This window comes from Punica granatum, chromosome 6 (genome assembly GCF_007655135.1).
Source record: "Punica granatum isolate Tunisia-2019 chromosome 6, ASM765513v2, whole genome shotgun sequence".
Lineage (NCBI taxonomy): Eukaryota > Viridiplantae > Streptophyta > Magnoliopsida > Myrtales > Lythraceae > Punica > Punica granatum.
Genome location: NC_045132.1, coordinates 16,589,555 through 16,610,236, shown reverse-complemented (window position 1 = coordinate 16,610,236; position 20,682 = coordinate 16,589,555). Strand labels below are relative to the sequence as shown.

At 35.4% G+C, this 20,682-nt stretch overlaps 2 protein-coding genes across 2 annotated transcripts; one reads left to right on the top strand and one right to left on the bottom strand.

Annotated features, from left to right (window-relative positions):
* Positions 1-1,429: 1,429 nt before the first annotated feature.
* Positions 1,430-12,051, top strand: LOC116211812 (protease Do-like 2, chloroplastic). The gene is made up of 21 exons (XM_031546332.1): positions 1,430-1,703; positions 2,834-3,013; positions 3,586-3,636; positions 4,055-4,128; positions 4,234-4,297; positions 5,042-5,086; positions 5,698-5,805; positions 6,470-6,547; positions 7,180-7,246; positions 7,384-7,442; positions 7,621-7,720; positions 8,286-8,365; positions 8,946-9,002; positions 9,554-9,657; positions 10,233-10,320; positions 10,425-10,510; positions 10,673-10,697; positions 10,817-10,888; positions 11,072-11,122; positions 11,213-11,273; positions 11,519-12,051. The coding sequence occupies exons 1-21, from the start codon at positions 1,521-1,523 to the stop codon at positions 11,761-11,763; spliced, it is 1,878 nt and encodes a 625-aa protein (XP_031402192.1). The 5' UTR covers positions 1,430-1,520; the 3' UTR covers positions 11,764-12,051.
* Positions 12,004-16,457, bottom strand: LOC116211813 (probable indole-3-pyruvate monooxygenase YUCCA10). Its single transcript, XM_031546333.1, has 5 exons — positions 15,796-16,457; positions 13,743-13,990; positions 13,096-13,329; positions 12,554-12,676; positions 12,004-12,449 (listed from the first exon to the last, which is right to left on the bottom strand). The coding sequence occupies exons 1-5, from the start codon at positions 16,178-16,180 to the stop codon at positions 12,282-12,284; spliced, it is 1,158 nt and encodes a 385-aa protein (XP_031402193.1). The 5' UTR covers positions 16,181-16,457; the 3' UTR covers positions 12,004-12,281.
* Positions 16,458-20,682: the final 4,225 nt, after the last annotated feature.

Genomic DNA, 20,682 nt, shown 5'->3' with positions numbered 1-20,682 from the left:
TTGGCTTTTTTATATTATAATTATAATAGATCAATATTGTTACATACAAAAAATATAGACAAATATCCGAAATACGTGGAGCATAACGCAAGTGACATATAGTAAGTGCTCATTTAACCGGAATTGGAAAGTTAATCGAAGCGGAGCTCAAGGTTTGTGATTTAGCTTACATGGCATAACCCCGTCTCCGCTTATCGACTTTAATATATTATAATAGGCTAGTTGATACGCAGGCGTCGCGCGATTGTATTTTATCAATATTTAAATAACCGAGTATAAATAATCAACATATATGCCACTAATATATATGAATACAAAAGTATGTAGATACATCAATGTAAACTGTGACTAAGATTAAAAAAAGTGAATTTATGACGATAAACAAATTCTTACTCTAACCTTATAAAAATTATAATAACATATATATACCAAGAGAGAAAAATTCAACTTATAATATGTATAAGGAGATATCGTCTATAACTTAGAAGAGTAGGAAAATTAAAACGAATAGAAAGACTATGGACAAAATGAATTTTCATGTAATCTATTTATAGGGTATTCTATTAATTGAACTTGAAAAGATATCTCTCACATCTTAAACAGTTTTTTGTAAATTATCCAAAAAAACTTTTAACTTTTCAAGAAGACACATAATTATATATATAAATACATATAGATAATATGGACAAGTATAAGAAAGCTTGTAGAATATAGTACTAATAAAATATAGTAAAAATTCAACTCACTGAAAATGAGAGATCGGCTGACGTAAAGCTTATAAATATGTACAAATATTATGAACATTATAAGAAAGTTCGTTGTATTTTATTAGTAAAAATTCAATTAACTGAGAATGATATGTCAACTAACGTAGAGCTGTGAATTTTATGATTTAGCTTACATAACGCAATCATGTCATAAGCCCAATTTTTATAATTGAAAATTGATTTGTGAGATCACTTTTTGTATTTGACCTCGAATCTTTACATTTTTTTTTGCACATTTGAGCGAAAGTGAAAAGAAATGGGTTAAAATTTTTATTTTGCATTATATACTTATTTGTTATTTTAAAAATTTGAACCAAATTATGAAAATATTTGACACTTCAACATTTTGAAAATAAATGAAATTCAATTAATATCAATCATATATCTAATCTTAACATAATAAAAATATGACAAAAATATGAAAGGTTGAAGACAAGAATAATAATAATAAAAAAAGTTTAGGACTAACATGACAAAGGTGCCAAAGGTCCTTTTTCTTAAAAATAAAAATAAAAATAAAAAGGAGTAGGACGAAAGTAGAAAGAAGGTGACAGTTTAAGGGCCAAACTGAAAGGAAAAAGGATTAAAAGTCAAGGTGAAGGCGCCAAATCCATCGGCTGACCTAATAAATTAATAACCCAAAATGCTATTGGGTTACAAATGGAAAGAGGATAAGGGGGTTAGTGTTCTCTGTTATATTTCTCTCTCTCTTTCTCTCGTGCAGAGATAAATTCAACTCCGACCACAGCAGCAATGGCGACCGCCGCAGCCAGCTGCCTGTTCTACGGCCTCTCCTCCACCGTCACCTCCCGCTACTCAGCTGTTTCCACCCACCGCTGCCTGGCCTCTACCTCCCACAGAGCCGTAGCTGCTCTAGCCTCCAAGTCCGTTCCCACAACTGCCTCGAAGAAAGATCCTAAAACCAGCAAAGACAAGGTAGTCCTATAGATAGAAATCACCCTTTCACGGTGTTGAATGTCTTTGGCTTGAAGTTGCGGTGCTTGTATCGAATTAGAGTTCATTTGGCCTTTGTTCCCCTGCTGCCATTGTCGAGCATCTTTGAATTCTGATAAGCATTAGCTGAGAAGTAGATAGCCTCATTGATTGAGGTCTGTAACGATAGTTATTCTGGTCCATGGTGTTTTTGCGGGGTAAAGAATGGTTCTTTAGTTGTTCGGAAGTAGGAAATTTGCAAATGCTCCCCTTTTTGAAATTTTTTTCCAAGTGACTGTTGGTCTATAGGAATCTTGGGTTGGTGTTCCGGGGAAAAAATTGTATGGTATGCTTGGATTTCAATTCATTTGTCAGTGTCTTTTGCCCTTTGGAACAAAGAGTAGTGTGAAACCTGACATTTGGAATCTCAAACTAGTGTTGCCGTTTTAACTGACTATTTAGACCCGGCATCATATGTTTTAAGGGAAATGGGACATACCTCATCCGAGATACTGCTATACGGAGATAGTGGAGGGGTGGAAGATTTGCGAAATGTACTGTTGGTCACTGATTGCACTACTTGCATTTACCCTTGTTGGTTTGACTTTCATAGCTTAATGCAGTGGAAGATTTGCGAAATGTTTTGTTGGTCACTGATTGCACTACTCTCGCATTTATCCTCGTTGGGTTGACTTTCATAGCTTAATGTAGTTGAAAGTTGAAATTTTTGCGAGATATCTTTCTGCATGATTGTAACTGCAAGTCCGGGCTTCTGTTGCATAACTTTGTTTTAAAGATTTTGAAATTAAAAGGCACCTTAGGTGCTTATTTCAATGGGAATGGGAGTATACCTCATCCGAATTACAGCTGTATGGAGGTAAAGAAGGGGCAGAAAATAGGCCGATATTTGGGATATATGTTTCTGAATGCTTGCAAGTGCACGTCTGGGCATTTGTTGCATAACTTAATTTTAAATATTTGGAAATTAAAAGGGACCATATTATATTAGGTGCGCCAAGTGTCTAAGTTTTTTGCAGGATTTATTTCAATGTCACTGGGACTTCACTGTAAAGCAAGATTATGTGTTTGATGTTTAATTTGCTAATTTGGTTCAACTGGTTGTGAAATTTTAGGGTAGGTCTGTATCACAGAAAAAATATTCTGGAAGATCAAAAGATGAGAGGCCTTATCCATTTGTTGACGGCGATAAAAGTAAAGCAGATGCAAGGCAATCTCAATCGACGACATTTAGTTCCTTTGGCACACAAAGGAAAGAGAAGAAGGGTTTCCTCTATGATTTCAACGAACAGCAGGTACATATCATCATATCTTTGAGTGCTATATGAACCGAAAGTTAACACTGCACTTAGAGGAGCCTCAATGTTGCATTTTCCCCCCCCTTTTTCCAATTATGCTCTTGTCTTGACTTTACTCCCAAGTTTCTGTCCATCCCCAAGTTCAGGTCTTTTACAGTAGTATGCAGATAAATTTTGTTCACAAAAAGACAATGAGACCAATTTTCTGGGGATTCTTTTACCTTGTCGCCTCAATAGTTTTTCTTGAGAGTGTGTGCACTGATTGCCAGTGACGGAAAATGTATCGGAAATGCTAGAGAAATAGCTTGTATTCACTTAGTGGCTTATGTAATCTCTTGAATAACTACGCTCTACACTAAATGAATAAATTGCATTTACTTGTATTTCCAACATTCTTTTTTGCATTCATGGAATTTTGTTTCTTCTATCAGGTTATATTTGTATGATTGCTTATAATCTGCATAATATATATTTTGAGAATACTTAATTCACGTGATCAAATTATGTATTATCTAGAGACTGCTTCGTCCTCCTGATTTTGTTTCATTGGTGTGAGTATTTGTTCTCAGGTTGATCCAGGAAACTTTCAAGATGCTGCTTTTCTAAATGCTGTTGTTAAGGTATGATTGAGTAGAATCCGTCTATGATTTCATCCTTTTTGCTATCTTGATTATTCTTTTTACATAGCTGGTCTTTTATTGCTCGCAAGTGGGCCGACAGAATGGAAAGTTAGGGCCAGAGGTAAAATATTTCCCAAGTAGGAAATTGTAATTCTATTCAGAGGAAGCGGATTTTGGTTCTATCTAAAGTTAAAAAATCCAGTTCATGTGCTAGGGTTGAATCAACATTCAAATTTAAAGAGAACCTTTATCATTGGCTTGGCGCTTCTAAATCATTTGCAAGCAACGGAAAGTTCCTACCTTGAAATTTCAAGATATTCATAATCGATCTCGATCATATCATTCAAAATAATTGGTATAATTTCTATAATATTTTTGTCTTAGTAATAGTGCTTGATTGTCATTTAATATGCGATAGGTGTACTGCACTCATACTGCGCCTGATTATTCTCTTCCATGGCAAAAGCAAAGACAATATACTAGTACTGCAAGGCAGGTTTTGCCGCAACTATTCTTTCCTTTTCTATAATCTGCTACCTGTCACCTTACTCTCCAGTCTGATGCTAATTACAGCTTTGAATTTTATCCTTGTTGCAGTGCCTTTATGATTGGCGATGGAAAACTCTTAACAAATGCACACTGTGTGGAACATGATACTCAGGTAAGTTATTGAATATTTTTCCCTTTTTCAATAAGTTCCATTGATTTGTCATCCAAAGCTCGTCTCTGTTTAAATCGTACAAGTACATTAGGAAGCTAATGAAAAGTGCTTGTACATGAATTACAGTGTAGGATTTTTAAACTTTAGCGGTTCAAGATGTTAGGTAGCTGCAGATATTAAGTATAACTTGCTCAAATCGAAAAGATTGTCATGTTGCAGAAGTTGAGCATATTGATGGTGGTAGACAGTGGAAAACCTTTGTTCTCCGCGTGCCCTTTGATGGTGATAAATATCCTTTAGTGACCAGGACAGCATCCTCCCGAGAAGTTCCATTTATCCTTCTCTCAGAAGTTCATCTTAAAGAGTTTCTAATAGTGTGGGAGGATGCCGTTGTACTCATCTCATCCTCCCAAGAAGCTCCATTGATCTTTGTAGGAGAAGTTCACCTCAAAAAGTTTGTAATAGTAATGTGGAATATGAGGAAAGGAGTCCAGGGTGTAGAAAAGTATTTAGTAGACTGCCATCTATTGTTCTCAGTTAACCTCATACTCTTACACCTTGCATTAAAGACAAGTTTCATAGGTTTCTTGAACTCAAACCCTTTAGAAGTTTTCTGCCAGTGCGAGGTCTGCTTTTGTTATTTTTCTCTGAAAAATTAAGTGCTAATCATGTATTGACATGTAAGACACCATAATCAATATTTATCACCCTTTTTCTCAAATAAATTCGCATCCCATGTTTCAGGTCAAAGTTAAGAGAAGGGGAGATGATGTCAAGTATGTTGCTAAGGTATTGCTTCTTCAAAAGATGTTGTTAGGAGCAACTCCAGATGTTCTCTTTCCAGCCGATTCGTATAGCATTTTGGAATTAACGAATGTGCTTGTCTATTAAACCCAAATCAATGTGAAATGATTCACCATGTCCACAACTGCTCCCATTCCTCTGTATAAATCTATATAAAAATACTTTTTTTTTTAAATGTCACCGACTGTTTGATGATCGGAAATGATTGAAAATTGAGTAAAATGGTTCTTTTAAAGCAATTTAAGCATTACAAAAGCAGATGATGGGCAATAACAGGTATGATATTTTACTGATGCTCAATTATGGCTTTAAAAACCTTGACAAAATGCAAATATTGCAATAACGAATGTAGGTCCAGTCTTCAGATATGCTTCACGCTTACCCTAAGAATGCCAATTGCTATATTCTCAGTTATATGCCTTCTGATATCTAGTTATGCTAGTATTGCGACTGAAATGATTGTCTCCAACACTATTTCAAATGCAAAAATTGTTGATATTTGCCCTTGAACAGTATTTAACATTTTTCTTTTTCTTAAACTGAAATTTGGATTCTTTTCAGTTGGATAATTTTTTGTGTTTTAATACATATGGCAGGTCCTAGCTAGAGGTGTTGACTGTGACATAGCTTTGCTCTCTGTGGAAAGTGAAGAATTCTGGAAAGGAGCAGAACCACTCCAATTTGGACGTTTGCCACGCCTTCAGGTGAAATCTTGTTTCCATGAATAATTTCCTCATCCTTTCTTACCAATAGATGGTGGTACTACCTAGCTGAGTTTCAATATCTTGAATATGCTCCATGGCTTTGGATCCATAAAAGACAAGTTCTAACAATCACTACAAACTCATCTAAAAGTTTGAGTTGATAAATGCAAACTTGATACTGTATTTATGCTTAACCCTGTTTGTCATGTCATTGTTGGTTAGAAGACTAGTAAGGCTGCGGACAAAAGGAACTTGCTAAGTAGGAAGGAATAAAGAGACATGAGGTCTACATCATTGTACTTTTAGCCTGTATGATATGATTAAGAAATAGTATATGTGACGTCTCTATAAGTGAGGATTTAATTTAAAGTATCTAAAAGGTATATTTATTCAATGCTTGTAGTTCTGATTCTATTGGTTGCAGGACTCACTTGATTGCCTTTACAATTTCAAACGAAAGACAAACCTGTCTTTTATATCCTTTCAGAACTTTCTGTTAATTGATACTTGATAGGTAAATAATTGGTGGTCCATATTATTTTTGATTAAATAAACTTAGATCTGACAAAGGTAGCATAAGCGTTACCAACATCGGATTTTTTTCAACTTTCAATTTGCTTTAAGCTCTGGCCAGTGTTTATGGGACCTGCTACTAATTGGACAGGATGCTGTAACTGTTGTGGGATATCCACTTGGAGGGGATACAATTTCAGTGACAAAGGGAGTTGTTTCTCGCATAGAGGTTTGACTTTTGTGTCTAATTTTAATTTTTTGCATGGCCATAGCATCGGGTAGTGCACGTATGTCTTTATCATGTCTGATGCATTTATTAAGTTATATATGTACATACAAATATATATATTATATGTCAACCAAATGAATTTCAACTCAGTCTTTTTATTTAGATAGTAAAACAGAAATTCTTATTCCACTCTCAGCGAAGTTCTATATCATTGTGCATCAAGCCTATATAAACAAAGTTACTTGATGATGTAAGTGGAGAAGAACAAAGGGGCAACGGGACCCATGTCGATGAGTTGAAGAAATCTTCAACAGATAACATTCTAGTTAAATTGTTCCTGCCTTTTCGGATATGAATTCTCATATGAATCTTTAGACAAAGGTGCTATTGAGATATGGGACCCGTATGGTATCTTATATGCATTGCGATGATTATTAAATATTAACTAGTGATCTGAAACTTTGCCAGTTCCATTGTTTCATTTACAGATATACTTAGTAGGAATTTGCAGACAAAATTATACAAGCATTTAGTCTGAGATGTGTTTCTTGGTATCATCTATTGTAGAAATCCACCTTTTGTGCTTCTAATCAAAACAACGATTCAGGATTTTAACTGGGTGGCCTTTGCAGGTGACATCGTATGCTCATGGCTCGTCTGATTTGCTGGGAATACAAATTGATGCAGCAATTAATCCTGGTCGGTGAATGTTTCTTATGCATACAAATAATGACTCCCTTAAGAATATTCTTTAAATTGCCAGTTTTGTGCACCATGTATATGGACCCTCTATCATTTCTTTGTGATAGCCTTTGCTCATATTTACTAGATTATAGGTAATAGCGGTGGTCCTGCATTCAATGATCAGGGAGAGTGCATTGGGGTGGCATTCCAGGTAAATTCTGTGGCCTATTGGGGAAAAATATGATTTTGCTATTTGAATTCATTTAATTTAAAAACTAGAATATCTTTAATGAATTTATGGAGTAACGGTCAAATGAATATTTTATCATTACTGTTTAAATTGAAATGAGATTTTAGGCGGATAATGTTGTTACAGATATTTCTTTTAGGTTTACAGATCTGATGATGCTGAGAATATTGGGTATGTCATTCCAACAACGGTTGTGTCACATTTTCTCAGCGACTATGAGCGAAATGGGAAATACACAGGTAATATCTGTCCTTGTTGTTACTTATTATTATTGTTTTACTTAACAAGCTAGGAATTTAAGGCCAACATTTATTTGCAACAGAACTGCAATGATAGTTTAACTGAAAAATCATGGTAGCTCAAGAGGCCTTTAAAGTGGAGTACATTAACTTCTCACAGTATTTCATGAACCTTTATTTTCTCCGTCTTACGGCTTATACGTATTCTTGATGATTTTGTCAAATTATGTAATTTTCCACATGAAAGATTGTTTTGATTTTCCGAATTTCCAGGTCTACGCATATTGTTCGATTTGCTTCATCTTAACTGTAGTTTCAATTTGCTCATTACAGGATATATGAAAGTTCAAAAAAAAAAAAGAACAAATGAAAGAAAAAGAAACGGTTTTGTGTAATACTCGAGTCAAGCTGAAGCTCCAGCCATTGGCCTTTATCAACTGTCACTTTCTTAGATGTCTGTCTAGTGTGCAATTTTTTCTTAGTATGGCTTGTCGTCGTGCTAATTTTAGTTGAACTTAACTATTGCATTGATGTTCCAATTCCAACATATCTTTTATTTATGAAGGTTTTCCTTGCCTTGGAGTATTGTTGCAAAAGTTGGAGAACCCAGCATTGCGTGCATGCTTAAAAGTCCCGTCCAATGAGGTCTGTCTTTCCTCCCCTTCTTTCTATTTCTGGCACTACCTGTCATTGTCTCAAATAGTTCAGTTATTTGGAAACATGATGGTTTTTTGGATCATCTTCATGGATATCCTTCAATTCTACTCCATTTGGTCAATTATTAGTTTTTCTACATTGTCTTGCTTTCAATAAGTTATATTCTCTCATATATCTTGTAGATTACAATTCTTCTTTATTATCTGTATTTCCATGAGTTCAGTTCCCATTATTGGCTGTTGGTATCTCTGCATAATTTTGCTGTTATTATAGTTTTCAGCTCTTCATAGTTTGCTTTCTTTTGTTTGTCTCCGCCTATTTTAAACTTTTCAATGCTGCTGTGCATGTTTCTATAATGCATTTAATTGGAGAGGCTCTCAGTCAGAAATACGTTATGACATTCTAGGTGCCATACATTTTATATAAGTTGGATAAAGCGTGAAACAAACATTGCTTTTTCTATTGTAATTTAAATAGATAAATTACCTGTTTCTCAAGATAATTTATATTATGCGAAGAGTCCTACCCTTGGTTTATCTTATCTTTCTAAGACATGACTTTGTTACAGGGTGTATTAGTACGGAGAGTCGAACCTACTTCTGATGCCAATAATGTCTTAAAAGAGGTAAGCTCCCAATTCCAACTTTCTTCTGCATCACTTTTGATTCTTTTCCATGAAATCTCTTGTATTTTTGAAAATTTGTATTTATAGTCCAAAAATAAATGATGTAAGTTTGAAGGTTGAGAAGTAATACTGTAATGAGCAAGTTGACGTTGCTGGAAAATTTGAAGTGGAACCTTAAGCTGGTTCCAGCTGTCAGAACTTCAACATAATTTTGAGAAAATTGAATCTTTTCGCCACCCTTTATACCCCAAACCCAATTCAACGTGCTTTGCAAGTATTATCTTTAATTTGTCTTGAATCTTAATAATTGATTTTTGTTTATCTGAAACAAGTAAAAAGTTCTATATCTAGTATTGCAATAATTATATTCCCTACACTTACTGAAGACTACTTATCTTAGATACAAAAGACATGTATTTTCCCAATCATCATAAGGAAAGAGGAGGGCATGGAGATGAAAATCATGCCACTACAGTTTTCTGATGGAGCCTGCATTGTTATTTATTTAAAGTAACTCTCGATAATAATATGTGTGTTGGGGTGATTTTCAGGGGGATGTGATTGTTAGCTTTGATGATATACGTGTAGGTTGTGAAGGCACAGTCCCTTTCCGATCATCGGAGCGCATTGCCTTCCGTTATCTTATAAGTCAGAAGTAAAGCTCTTTCTCTTCATGTTGAAAAATCAAAATTAGAATTTTCTGTGCTCCTATAAATGTTTTGCTCTCCTAATAATGTTGTGCTTTCCCTTGGTTGTCTATTGTATTAATATGGATTTTTGGATTCTTAGCTCTTATAGTAGCTGTTCGTTCCTTGGTTATCTCTAAGATCAATTACAAGTTTCACACCCCAGCTATGGCAGTCATTTTAAAGAATTTACTTCTAAGGTCGGCTAGAATGCAGTATTCACAGGCACTTTGGTTTCTTATAAGCTGCTGAACCTGTCCTTGTTCAAAGATGTTTGACTAATCAACCAATGGTTGAGACACTTCCATATAGTTTTCAAGCTTAGCTGATATCTTGATCTCAAAATTAATTCAATGTGTCTCTTTATTGTCGAACTTTAAGGAGCCAACAGTTTCAGGAGGTTGGTAGTGTAGAGGACTGTATTCTTCTTATATAAAGGATGCATTGAATGCACTTTTTACTTGGTTAGGGATGATTTAATCCTATAGAAGTCCACCCTTTAGTTCTTAAGTTTGTATATATGTTTATGTGAATGGTCATACAGATTTGCCGGCGACGTAACTGAACTTGGTATAATTAGCGCTGGGAAGTTCAGCAAAGTACCCGTAGTTTTGAATCCACGGGTTCATTTGGTATGTCATTTGGAAACTATAACTCTGATCAACACTGCATACTGTTTTTCATTTAATATCAAATTTCTCTCTTTCAATAATCATGTTGTGCTGCGTATTCTTAGGTTCCCTATAACATTGAAGGGGGTCAGCCTTCTTATCTGATAATCGCGGGTCTCGTGTTTACTCCACTCTCTGAACCACTGATAGAGTGAGTTCTTTTCTTTTTTCTATTTCTTCTTTTGCTAGAAACTGTTGGAACAAATTTGAGTTATATTCAAGACTTTAGCAAGGCTTGTTATACATTGACCATGTGGCTTTGCTTTTGTTTATAATACGCTAACATGAAAATAAAACACTTTCTATTTGACAGTGAGGAATGCGAAGACTCCATAGGAGTAAGTATTCGTATCTGAACTCTGACAATACTATTTAAAAATATTTGCAATTTTAGTTGTTGCTGAAAAATTTCCTTGTTGATTATCTATGGTGTTGTTGATTAGTCATTCCTCTGCAGTTAAAATTATTGGCGAAGGCGCGTTACTCGTTGGCAAGATTCAAAGGTCAACAAATAGTGATCCTATCACAGGTTAACCTTTCATAATGGAAAGACTGTCATATAAAATTAATGGATGTTATGAAAAATCGAAAAGCAAAACCCGTCATTTGATTCATTCAATATTTTTCTGGAGCGATCATTGCTTAAGGCGGTGGGCAGATGCGTCAGTACTAATTTAGGCGTGTTTTTATGGGCTTTTCGATTTTCTTGTAGGTGCTGGCCAATGAAGTAAATATCGGATATGAGGACATGAGCAATCACCAGGCAAGAAATCAATCATTTCTTGAATAATTTTTAAGTATATTTCACACTCCTGTTTGGCATATAATTGACTTGCTGGGAATTATTGGTCAGGTTTTGAGGTTCAACGGCACTCAGATTAAGAACATCCATCACCTCGCGCATCTAGTGGACTGTGAGTAACCAGACACTTTTCAGATTTCTCGCCTGTGCGGTTCACCTTCTGATTCTATAGGATGAAATCCAGACCTCTTTCCTTCCCATATCTTGTTCGTGTGAACTTAAAGAGAACTTAAATCATTAGCACTTCAAATGGTCTATGAACTCAATTCTAATCTGCATCAATTCCATTATGTACTAATTCAAAATCAATTTTATTCCTGCAAACCAATACTGATGTCATTGCTGCACCCTTCTCAGCATGCAAGGACAAGTATCTAGTATTCGAGTTTGATGACAACTATCTCGTTGTTCTTGAGAGAGAAGCCGCCATGACAGCCTCGTCTTGCATCCTCAAAGATTACGGGATTCCTGCAGAAAGATCCACAGACTTGACAGAACCATTTGTGGACTCAGTAGAAGATAATAGAGGAAGAGACCAGGAATTTGGGGACAGTCCTGTCTCGAGTTTAGAGATCGGATTTGATGGTCTATTATGGGCCTAGCACCCGAAAATTTTGATCAATTTGTTCTCCTCCACGACCTCGAGCTGTGAATCAGGTTGGCAGCTTTGCTGGTTGAGAAAGTGAAGAATGTGCTCGTGTTTCCGTTATGAGCAAGCATCATAATTGACATTCTTTTCGACCTTCATTTACTTGCTCAGTCGGCAATCAGGCAATTGCTGTTCATTTGCTGCAGAGGGCCCTTGTTATCATTGTCGTAACAGTACGCACAGATAGTTTTGATGATCGAAATTTTGGTAGGAAGCAATAAAATTATCAGTGTTTCGCGTACTTTGACAGCATCACATGCAATTATACAATATTCTACCTCCCCCTCCAACATGGACAGTATCGCCATCGGAAACACGTCGACAAGAGCGAGATAGACTGCATTATAGTGCCCATCGGGAGATATAATGCCGTTTCAACCTGCTCTAGAAAATTATAATCTACTTGGCCCCATTGATATGCACCACAGAAACCCGCATTGCTGATCAATATTATCCGGTATCTCATCGAGATCATAGGAGAGACTTGATATCATTAGCAACATTCTGGGCGTCGACGCCTGCTCCGAATATGCCTCTCCTCGCGAGTCCCACGCAGTACAATCCATTCTTCCCCTTCCAATTGCTCGTCGGAAAGCTCCCCTTCGCAAAACCTTCCTCGTTCAGAAGGTAATCATCTCCCTGCGCCAAAAAAACAAACACGGCCGATGATAATTAGTCCGTAATATAAGAAGTCTTTACTTTCTATAAATTGGATTAATTTTTTTGCAAAAATTATTTCGAACCTGAAGCCACTTATTGGTGGAGCGCTTGAAGCCGGTGGCGAAGACGATGGCGTCAAAGGAGTGTGAGTTGCCGTTCTCAAAAACCACTTCGCTCCCTCTTATGCTCCGAACCGCCGGCAGAACCTGCATCCGTTATCGTCGGTTCAAATGAATCAAAAGCAATCATCTGCAATATCTTATCGAAATTATGGCATTAACATGAATTTGATGAAACTCACCCTTTTGGGGATTCCATGTAAAATGCAGCAACATCGGAACCGGGCAAGAACAGTGGGACGATTGTTAAAACTATGTGTGGTGTAGGAACCCTGTTAAAGATGGTCCGAGTAGTTCCCCAAAAAATTCGTAACTCTTTTTATCCAGTTCTGGAATCTCTTTGATTATCAATGATTTTACGGGACGTACGGTATATGTGAGGTAGAGGCCGGGATGTGCAGCTATGTAGTTTACTTACTGATTTAGTACTTCCGAGCTACCATTGGAATGTGTATCCATATATAATTGTTTCGCTATGACATTGATGAGGAACGGGACAGACATACCCGTATCTCACCCGAACGGATCTTCTTGCAGGTGCCCACATCGATGACCGGGAACTTGCCGTACTTGGCCTTCATGGTGAAGGGGCCCTCCGAAGGGGTCGGGATGCCGTACTTGCTCATATCCCCAAACACCAGCCGGCTCACCAGCATTGTCCCCCTCTCTACCACATTGAACGGCAAATATTTTGCCAGCGCCACCGCCCAATACATCATCTCCCTCGTCATTATATTCATCTGCAAAATCATATATCTGATTAAACTCAGCTCCTCGCATGAACGCCCGGTAAACCTACAAGGCAAATAAGTCTGATCACATAGGTTGTGCATGCAGGTGGCTGAGAAGGAAGTATTCTCCTGCATAACTTTACGGTAACCCGATATTCCTTAAGTATATCTTTCACAATCTTTCAAGCTGAATCAACATCTGATGGATGAGTTTTAAGACCACGTATACTGTCCTATTAGCAGCAAACACTTCCAAATTCCAAACCAACTATTTTGATCTGCAATAAAACACTTCTGTTTTTGGGCCCAAAACCAAAAAAAACTATGTCGCTTAATCTATGAAAACTTTATTAACATCTTCAGCAGACTAATTATTGGTCACAAGTATATCTAAGTGATTGGATCTGTGAGTAACAAATCACCGCACTACGAACGACGATGGAGGTGGAGGCACCATGATTAGCAAGATCAAGCGAAATCTCCATGCCGGAGTTCCCGGAGCCGATAACTAGGACGCTCTTTCCAGCAAATTCCTTGCCGTTTTTGTATTGTGTCGAGTGAATGACCTTCCCAGGAAAGCTCTCCAGCCCCTCCACTGCTGGCACAAACGGGTCGCAGCTCTCCCCGGTGGCTATCACTAGGAACCTCGCATGGTACTCCTCAATTTCACCTGCTTAATAGTAACCATAACAACAATGCTAAATCTTGTATGATTACGATGGAGGCAAGTCGCTAGTAGGAGAGAAAATAATGCGCCTAATGCGATATAATGCATATATACTACGCAACGTGAATGCCCTAACGGATTAATCCCAAGTGAAAGTTTGATATCATTGCGCTAAACTCCATTCTGTTGTGGATTTAAAATAACATTATAACATATAAATGAGAAAAGTACAAAAATCCACATTATAATTTGAGTTTGGGACAAATTGGATTATGTAATTTTTTAAGGAACAACTAACACCTTGTAGTTTACTTCATGAAACATAATGGATATCACCGTTAGTTTTTTCGTCACTTTCGGTCCTTAAACTTTTCTTTTTGTCTTTCAACATTTTGCAAGTTGATCTTAAAATTCGAAAAATAATGGAAAGGGCTTGGACAGCCGATTGGCGACTCTGACCCTACCACTGAGATCGCCAACACCCAAAGAGGATGCTAAAAACCTCAAGGGTGGGGTTGGGGTCGCCGATTGGTGGCTCCAGCTCCCGAATCAATTGGGATCTCAAACACGAGATCCCAATTGATCCGGCGACGGGGGCTGCCAATTTGCTACCCCGACCCCACCTTCATGGTCTCCAGCATGCTCTGTGGGTGCAGACGACCTCGGTGGTGGAGTCGGGATCACTGACCAACGGTCCCAGCCCTTTCCCCCTTATTTTTTTTGAATTTTAGGGTCAAATTAAAAAAAAGTTGAAAATTTGAGGGTAATAATAGTAAAAAAAATAGTTTGAGGATCAAAAGTGATGAAAAAATTAACGGTTTTAGGACCATTATGTCTCATGAAGTAAACCATGGGGTGTTAGTTGTCCTTCAAAAAATCACAGAATCTAATTTGTCTAAAGTACAAACCATAAGGGGGTTTTTGTACTTTTTCCTATATAAATTTTCTTAAATTGCCAAAATTTCAAAGGGGAGAATGCCAGGTTCATCCCTCCTCAATGCATCCATGAGAGGTGATATTCAAACATCGCCAAATTAATGTGTAAACCCACATAAATACCCCCTCAAATTCATGGGACATGTAAATCTAGTCATATTGACCGTAAAAGCGGCCTAACGAGGTAACACATTTTTACTCTCATATTTTTCCCTCTCATTAATTCTCTGTCTACATTGTCCCTCTATTTTTTACTCTGATCTAAGCATTAGTCTAATAGATAAAGTGAAACAACACAAATACTTCCATAGATGATAATCAAACATAAAACCTCCTTAATTCAAGGTTTTAAGGATGAGTGAGACTATATATATATATAATATATAAATGTAAATGAGTTATTAAATAGGTTATCATCAGTTCAGTAGAACAAAAGGAAAGCAATTATAATAAAAGGAAGTCTCTATATGTAACAGGTAAATCACGTTTAATGTGTCTCAAGCAGTTCACATATATTTAGTTTATTACATAGGTTAAGGAGTTTCTGAACTCCTTAAAATACATATGACACGATTTTTCTTGAGAAAAGGCGTCACATATATTTAGGTTATTATATGGGTTAAGGAGTTTCTTTTTTTATTAGGTTGCTTCAAATTATACTTGCAAAAACCTGAGGTTAAACATTAATAATTTGCAAAGATCTATGAAGGAAAGGAATTAGGTTAATCAGCCGACAGATATATTTGATCCAATTTATAAAAAAGAAAAAAGAAAAAGCCGGATGTTTCAGAACCGAAGAAAGTCAATGAAATATATTCCAGAAAATTCCATTAAATTTTAATTTTCTTTGATTAAGAGAAATTGTGGTTAACCTGAGAGGACGTTCTTCGCCACCGCCTTCCATCTCTGGATAGCCTCGTCGTAGCACGCCCGCTCAACAGAGCGGTGGTAGAGCGGGCTGATCCCGAACCTCGAGACATAGCCGGACATGTAATCGATGAACTGCTGCTTAGGGATGTACTTAGGCCAGTCGGCCGGCATTGGCTCGTGGGGAAGCTGGCACGTCTCCTTGGCCAGGTGGAGGTGGAGGCGGTCGTAGGCGTACTTCTGCCAGAGCGGGGCGAAGCAGTCGTCCCTCTCAAGGACCATGTAGGGTATGCCGAGGAAGCTCAGGCTGCCAGCAGCAGCAAGGCCGGAAGGCCCCGTCCCTACCACGATCACCGTCGACGATACCTTGCGCTGTTCGATCCCGCTCATCCTCGACCGGTCGTTCTATATTTCTCTCGCCCTTTGTTCTTCTCGGCTTGGAGTCTATGTTATTACTAGCTTTAATTTGGACGTACTACTACAAATGGTTGTCATCTCTGTATTTTTTTTTTCCAAATATGTTTTATTTTGGTAAATGTCGGAGAAAAGATGACCCGAGAGGGAATGAGGGGCAGCGATGGGGCCCGATGGCGATGACCGTCACCACCGCCGGGATTTGTCGATTTCTCCTTACGGACGGAGGGAGGACAAAATCATGGGGGCCATCACCAAGAAGAAGTCGTGTTTCCCTAATTATCCCTCTACTCCTCTGGTGTGTGTGTGTGTGTATATATATATATATGTTTGATTTTTATTATTTTATTATTTTCCTAATACTATTTTTATATAATATTTTAAAATAAAATTAATAAAGACAAATGGAAAAATGGATGGAAAACCGAAGACCTAATGGAAAGATTGAAATTTTTTTATGTAAAATACATAACTGGCTATTAACAAAACAGTTCTGAAAGCAATCTTTAATTTCTAATAATTTTCATTGTTTTCTATAGTTCAGAAAAGCGAGTAAAATACATAAATCTTTTAAAATTAACTCTTATCTTAATATTAGCGATGATGATATTTTTCTTTTTTGATAATATAATGATGATAATTGAAAGGTCCTGAAATTTCGTGTATACATATATATATATAATATTTAATATTGTCCTGCCTACGTAACAACTGATCCCTTTTTTTGTTTTTTCCCCCTCTTCTTTTCTTGTCTGTGTGTATTAATTATATAATATTCCCTTTTGTCCTGATACCTCTTCGTGGCCCCATGCAGAGTTGAGGAAACAAGGCACCGATGGACTGTTTTGCTTGTGAAGATGCCCATACGGTAATTTATTAGAAACTCGAAATCTGTTAAAATTCGAGCGGTGTATTAAATTTCGGATATGCAAATACATAATCGAATTTGCAAGTTTGGGGATTCTATAATCCGGGAATTATTTCTCTTTGCAACTAAAACTACTCATGTAGCTTTCGCATTGCGCGGGCATTTGCAAAATTTTATTTTTAATCGACTTTATTGAATTTATAAAATTTGAAATGAAAAAAATAATAAATAAAATACATGGTGAGTTGTTTCATTAATTACTATTTTTTATTAAATTGTGAAAGTCTACATCCAATAAAATTATATAAACTAAGTTTAGTCCCGTGCACTGTGCAAATTTGTAAAAAATTTAATAAACTTGAGCTTATTCAACTTTTAAGGATAAATGTTTTAATTTATTTAGAGATTTTTTTCAGATTTTTTTATAATTTTTAAGTTTTATGAAGTTGAATAAATGTTTTTAATTTATTACCAATTATTTTGGAACAACATTATATAATTGCAAACTAATGAAAATGAATCCCGGAACAGTGTTGAATAAATTTCAAATGTAAAATGTTAGAATTAAATCATATTTACGAAATTACAATTGCAATATATTTATATAAATAATGAAATATGTGCATTTCTTGTGGGACAACATTTCGAAACATTTCAAGAATGTGACTGTATATTAAAATTATTAAGTATTTACTAATTATATGCATTTATTAATATAATCCTAATTGTATATTAAAATTATTAAGCATTTACCATTAAAAAGTGTTATTAAAATTATTAAGGTAATTCTACATCTCAAATCTCGTTTTTATGACCACAAAGTTGTAAAAAAAAAAAACAGATCCAGATTTATTTTGTGCAAAATGTTGACAACAATCTATTCATATAATAAAATTAGACTAAAATAAAAATAAAATTTAAAAAGATACAACACAAGCGAGGATAAGGATAAGCATCCGCTCTTCCATCCCTTCTCCAAAGGAACATCCTTTAATTATATAATAAAATTCCATTATCATCAACCGATACCAGTTATTATATATATATATATATATATATATATATTATGCGAACATAATATTATTTATTTAAGATTTTAGATAATATGATGAAAATCACGGTATTTCATTGTTATTGTTTTGGAAAATTAATTAGCATAATTTAAGTTCTTGCTGTGAATAAAAGTAATACTTAAAAGGACTTATATATTCCTCTGTCTAAAATTATATTTAAATTACCGACGCAACTTGTTTATTTAGTTTGGCATATTTTCTTCTTAAGTAAGATCTCTAATTTAAGTATTGAAAATGAAAAAAATTCATGTTCGGGAAACTTTACTTCTTAGTTGGTCGATCCAATACAAACTTGAATTAGTCATCCGCTAGACTTTTCGAAGGTAGAGCAAGAGCATACCAAAAAATAATGACGTTTAATAATTATAGAAAAAAATTTAAAAGAAAAGGAAAATGGCATAAAATGAGGAGCCAACAGGTGGGTAATTATAGATTAAGGATGAGACCTATTTTCATTTCGTATAGATAGATGGATATAAGGAGTTAGCATGTCCACATATATAAGATTGGAGCTTGCTTTTTTCAGAAATGACATGAAGTGGCTCGCCTCCCAAGGAGCGAAAATCAATTGTCAACATCACACATCTTCTTCCATTCAATATCTCATAATTGAGCTGGGAAGAGAGAGATGCAACATGATAAAGTGCTTTTATTTGTAAGATTCATAATAGCTTGAATAAAATTTAATGAGAAGTAGATGGAAATATTCTATAATCACAATCCTAGCAGTAACATCATTTTAACTTCATTTAATTTGAATTGGCATTTTATTCCTCACATCAATTATGATAATTATTGTGAAATTGTGAAAAATACCTGTAATAGTAGTCATGCATGTAACATCATTTCGAGTTCATTTAATTTGAATTGGCATTTTCTTCCTTACATTTAATTATGATAATTATCGGGAAGAAGTGGTCACTCTTGAATAGCTTATTTGTGAAAATGATGCATAGATAAAATGGACCCCATATAAAATTGGATCAAGTTTTAATTGTTCAATTTATCTTTATAACAATAGGATCCATTTATATGAATTGAAAGATCTAACTGATTGAATGGCGTCCATGGTTCGATCTCATCATTATTCACTTAAGAAACTTGATAGGTATCTTCACAATAACAAAAATACTATTATATTTGTTGTTGAACCTGCTTACTGTAGTAGTACTCTCAGACTATATACATGTGGATAGGTGGTGTTCTTCTAATATCTCATTGGGGTCACGAACGCAGTGACGAGCTTAGGCTCTCGGATCTTAGTGTAGTTATGGCTCAAATCGAATATTCCGTGACAAGGTTCGGGGCTATATGGGGCTATATGATTACGTCCTGTGAAGGTTACTACGTTGGTCGTCTGGACCCTTTTTTATTCATAAAAAAAATCCTATTGTATTTTGAAATTTTAAATTTTTTTCACTCTATCATCATGATATAGTTATTCATAATGATGTACAAACCATTCCCATAACTTTGTGAAATGACATCTCTTTTTAAAATATGTGACTCTCACCACCTCCAAATTGATTATTGGACACCACGCATAAATCCGATTGACATGGCACTTGAGAATAGCAGTTTTACTTAAAAGATAACATATATCTATATTAGAAATTCGAGGAAAGGGGTAATTAGGGTAAAAATACTTCTCCCGAAAATGCCCATCACAAAATAATATTACTATCTACTAACCATTAAATTATTGAAAATTGAAAAGATAATTTTGTTCATTATCTTTTGTTCATTAAATTATTAACCACCAAAAAATGCCCAAAAACTATTGGACACTGATGCACAAATTCGATTGACGTGGCACTTGAGAATAGCATTTTTACTTAAAAAATAATATATATCTATATTAGAAATTGGAGGAAAGAGGCAATTAGGGTAAAAATACTTCTCCCAAAAATGCCCATCACAGAATAATATTACTAATTTACTAACCATTAAATTATTGAAAGTTGAAAAGATAATTTTGTTCATTAAATTATTCACCACCAAAAAAAATTCTCACTTTTCTTCATTATTTTCTCTCTCCCCTCTTTCTCCCTCAAGGTCCCGCCCATTTTTTCACTTCCTCCTCAACATTTTATTTTTCATATATTTTATTATTTAATAATAAAATTATTAAAAATCTTTCTTATAACCTCTATAAGGTAATATGAGTGTATATTGGAAAAATTATAAAATATTTATAATTCTATAAGGACGATATAAAGAAAAATAAAACAGATCAGAAGTAACATGGATGGGAGTCTAGTGTGTATGTATATATATAAATATATTATATTAAATTAAAAAGAAAATCTGAAAAATTATTAAGAAAAAGAGAGATAGAGAGTCCATGGGAGCATATTGCCGGTCCGGGGCTCTCCATCCGCCAAGTTCACCCTTAAGTGAGTTCGGAGGAAGCCTCCAATATACCATGTCAAACGATACATGGACAGAAATACCTCCGTAATTCGGTCGAAATTTTTGTTATATGTTTTATTCCTTCGAAAATTCATTTTCAAAATTAATATAATGAATCGAACCGG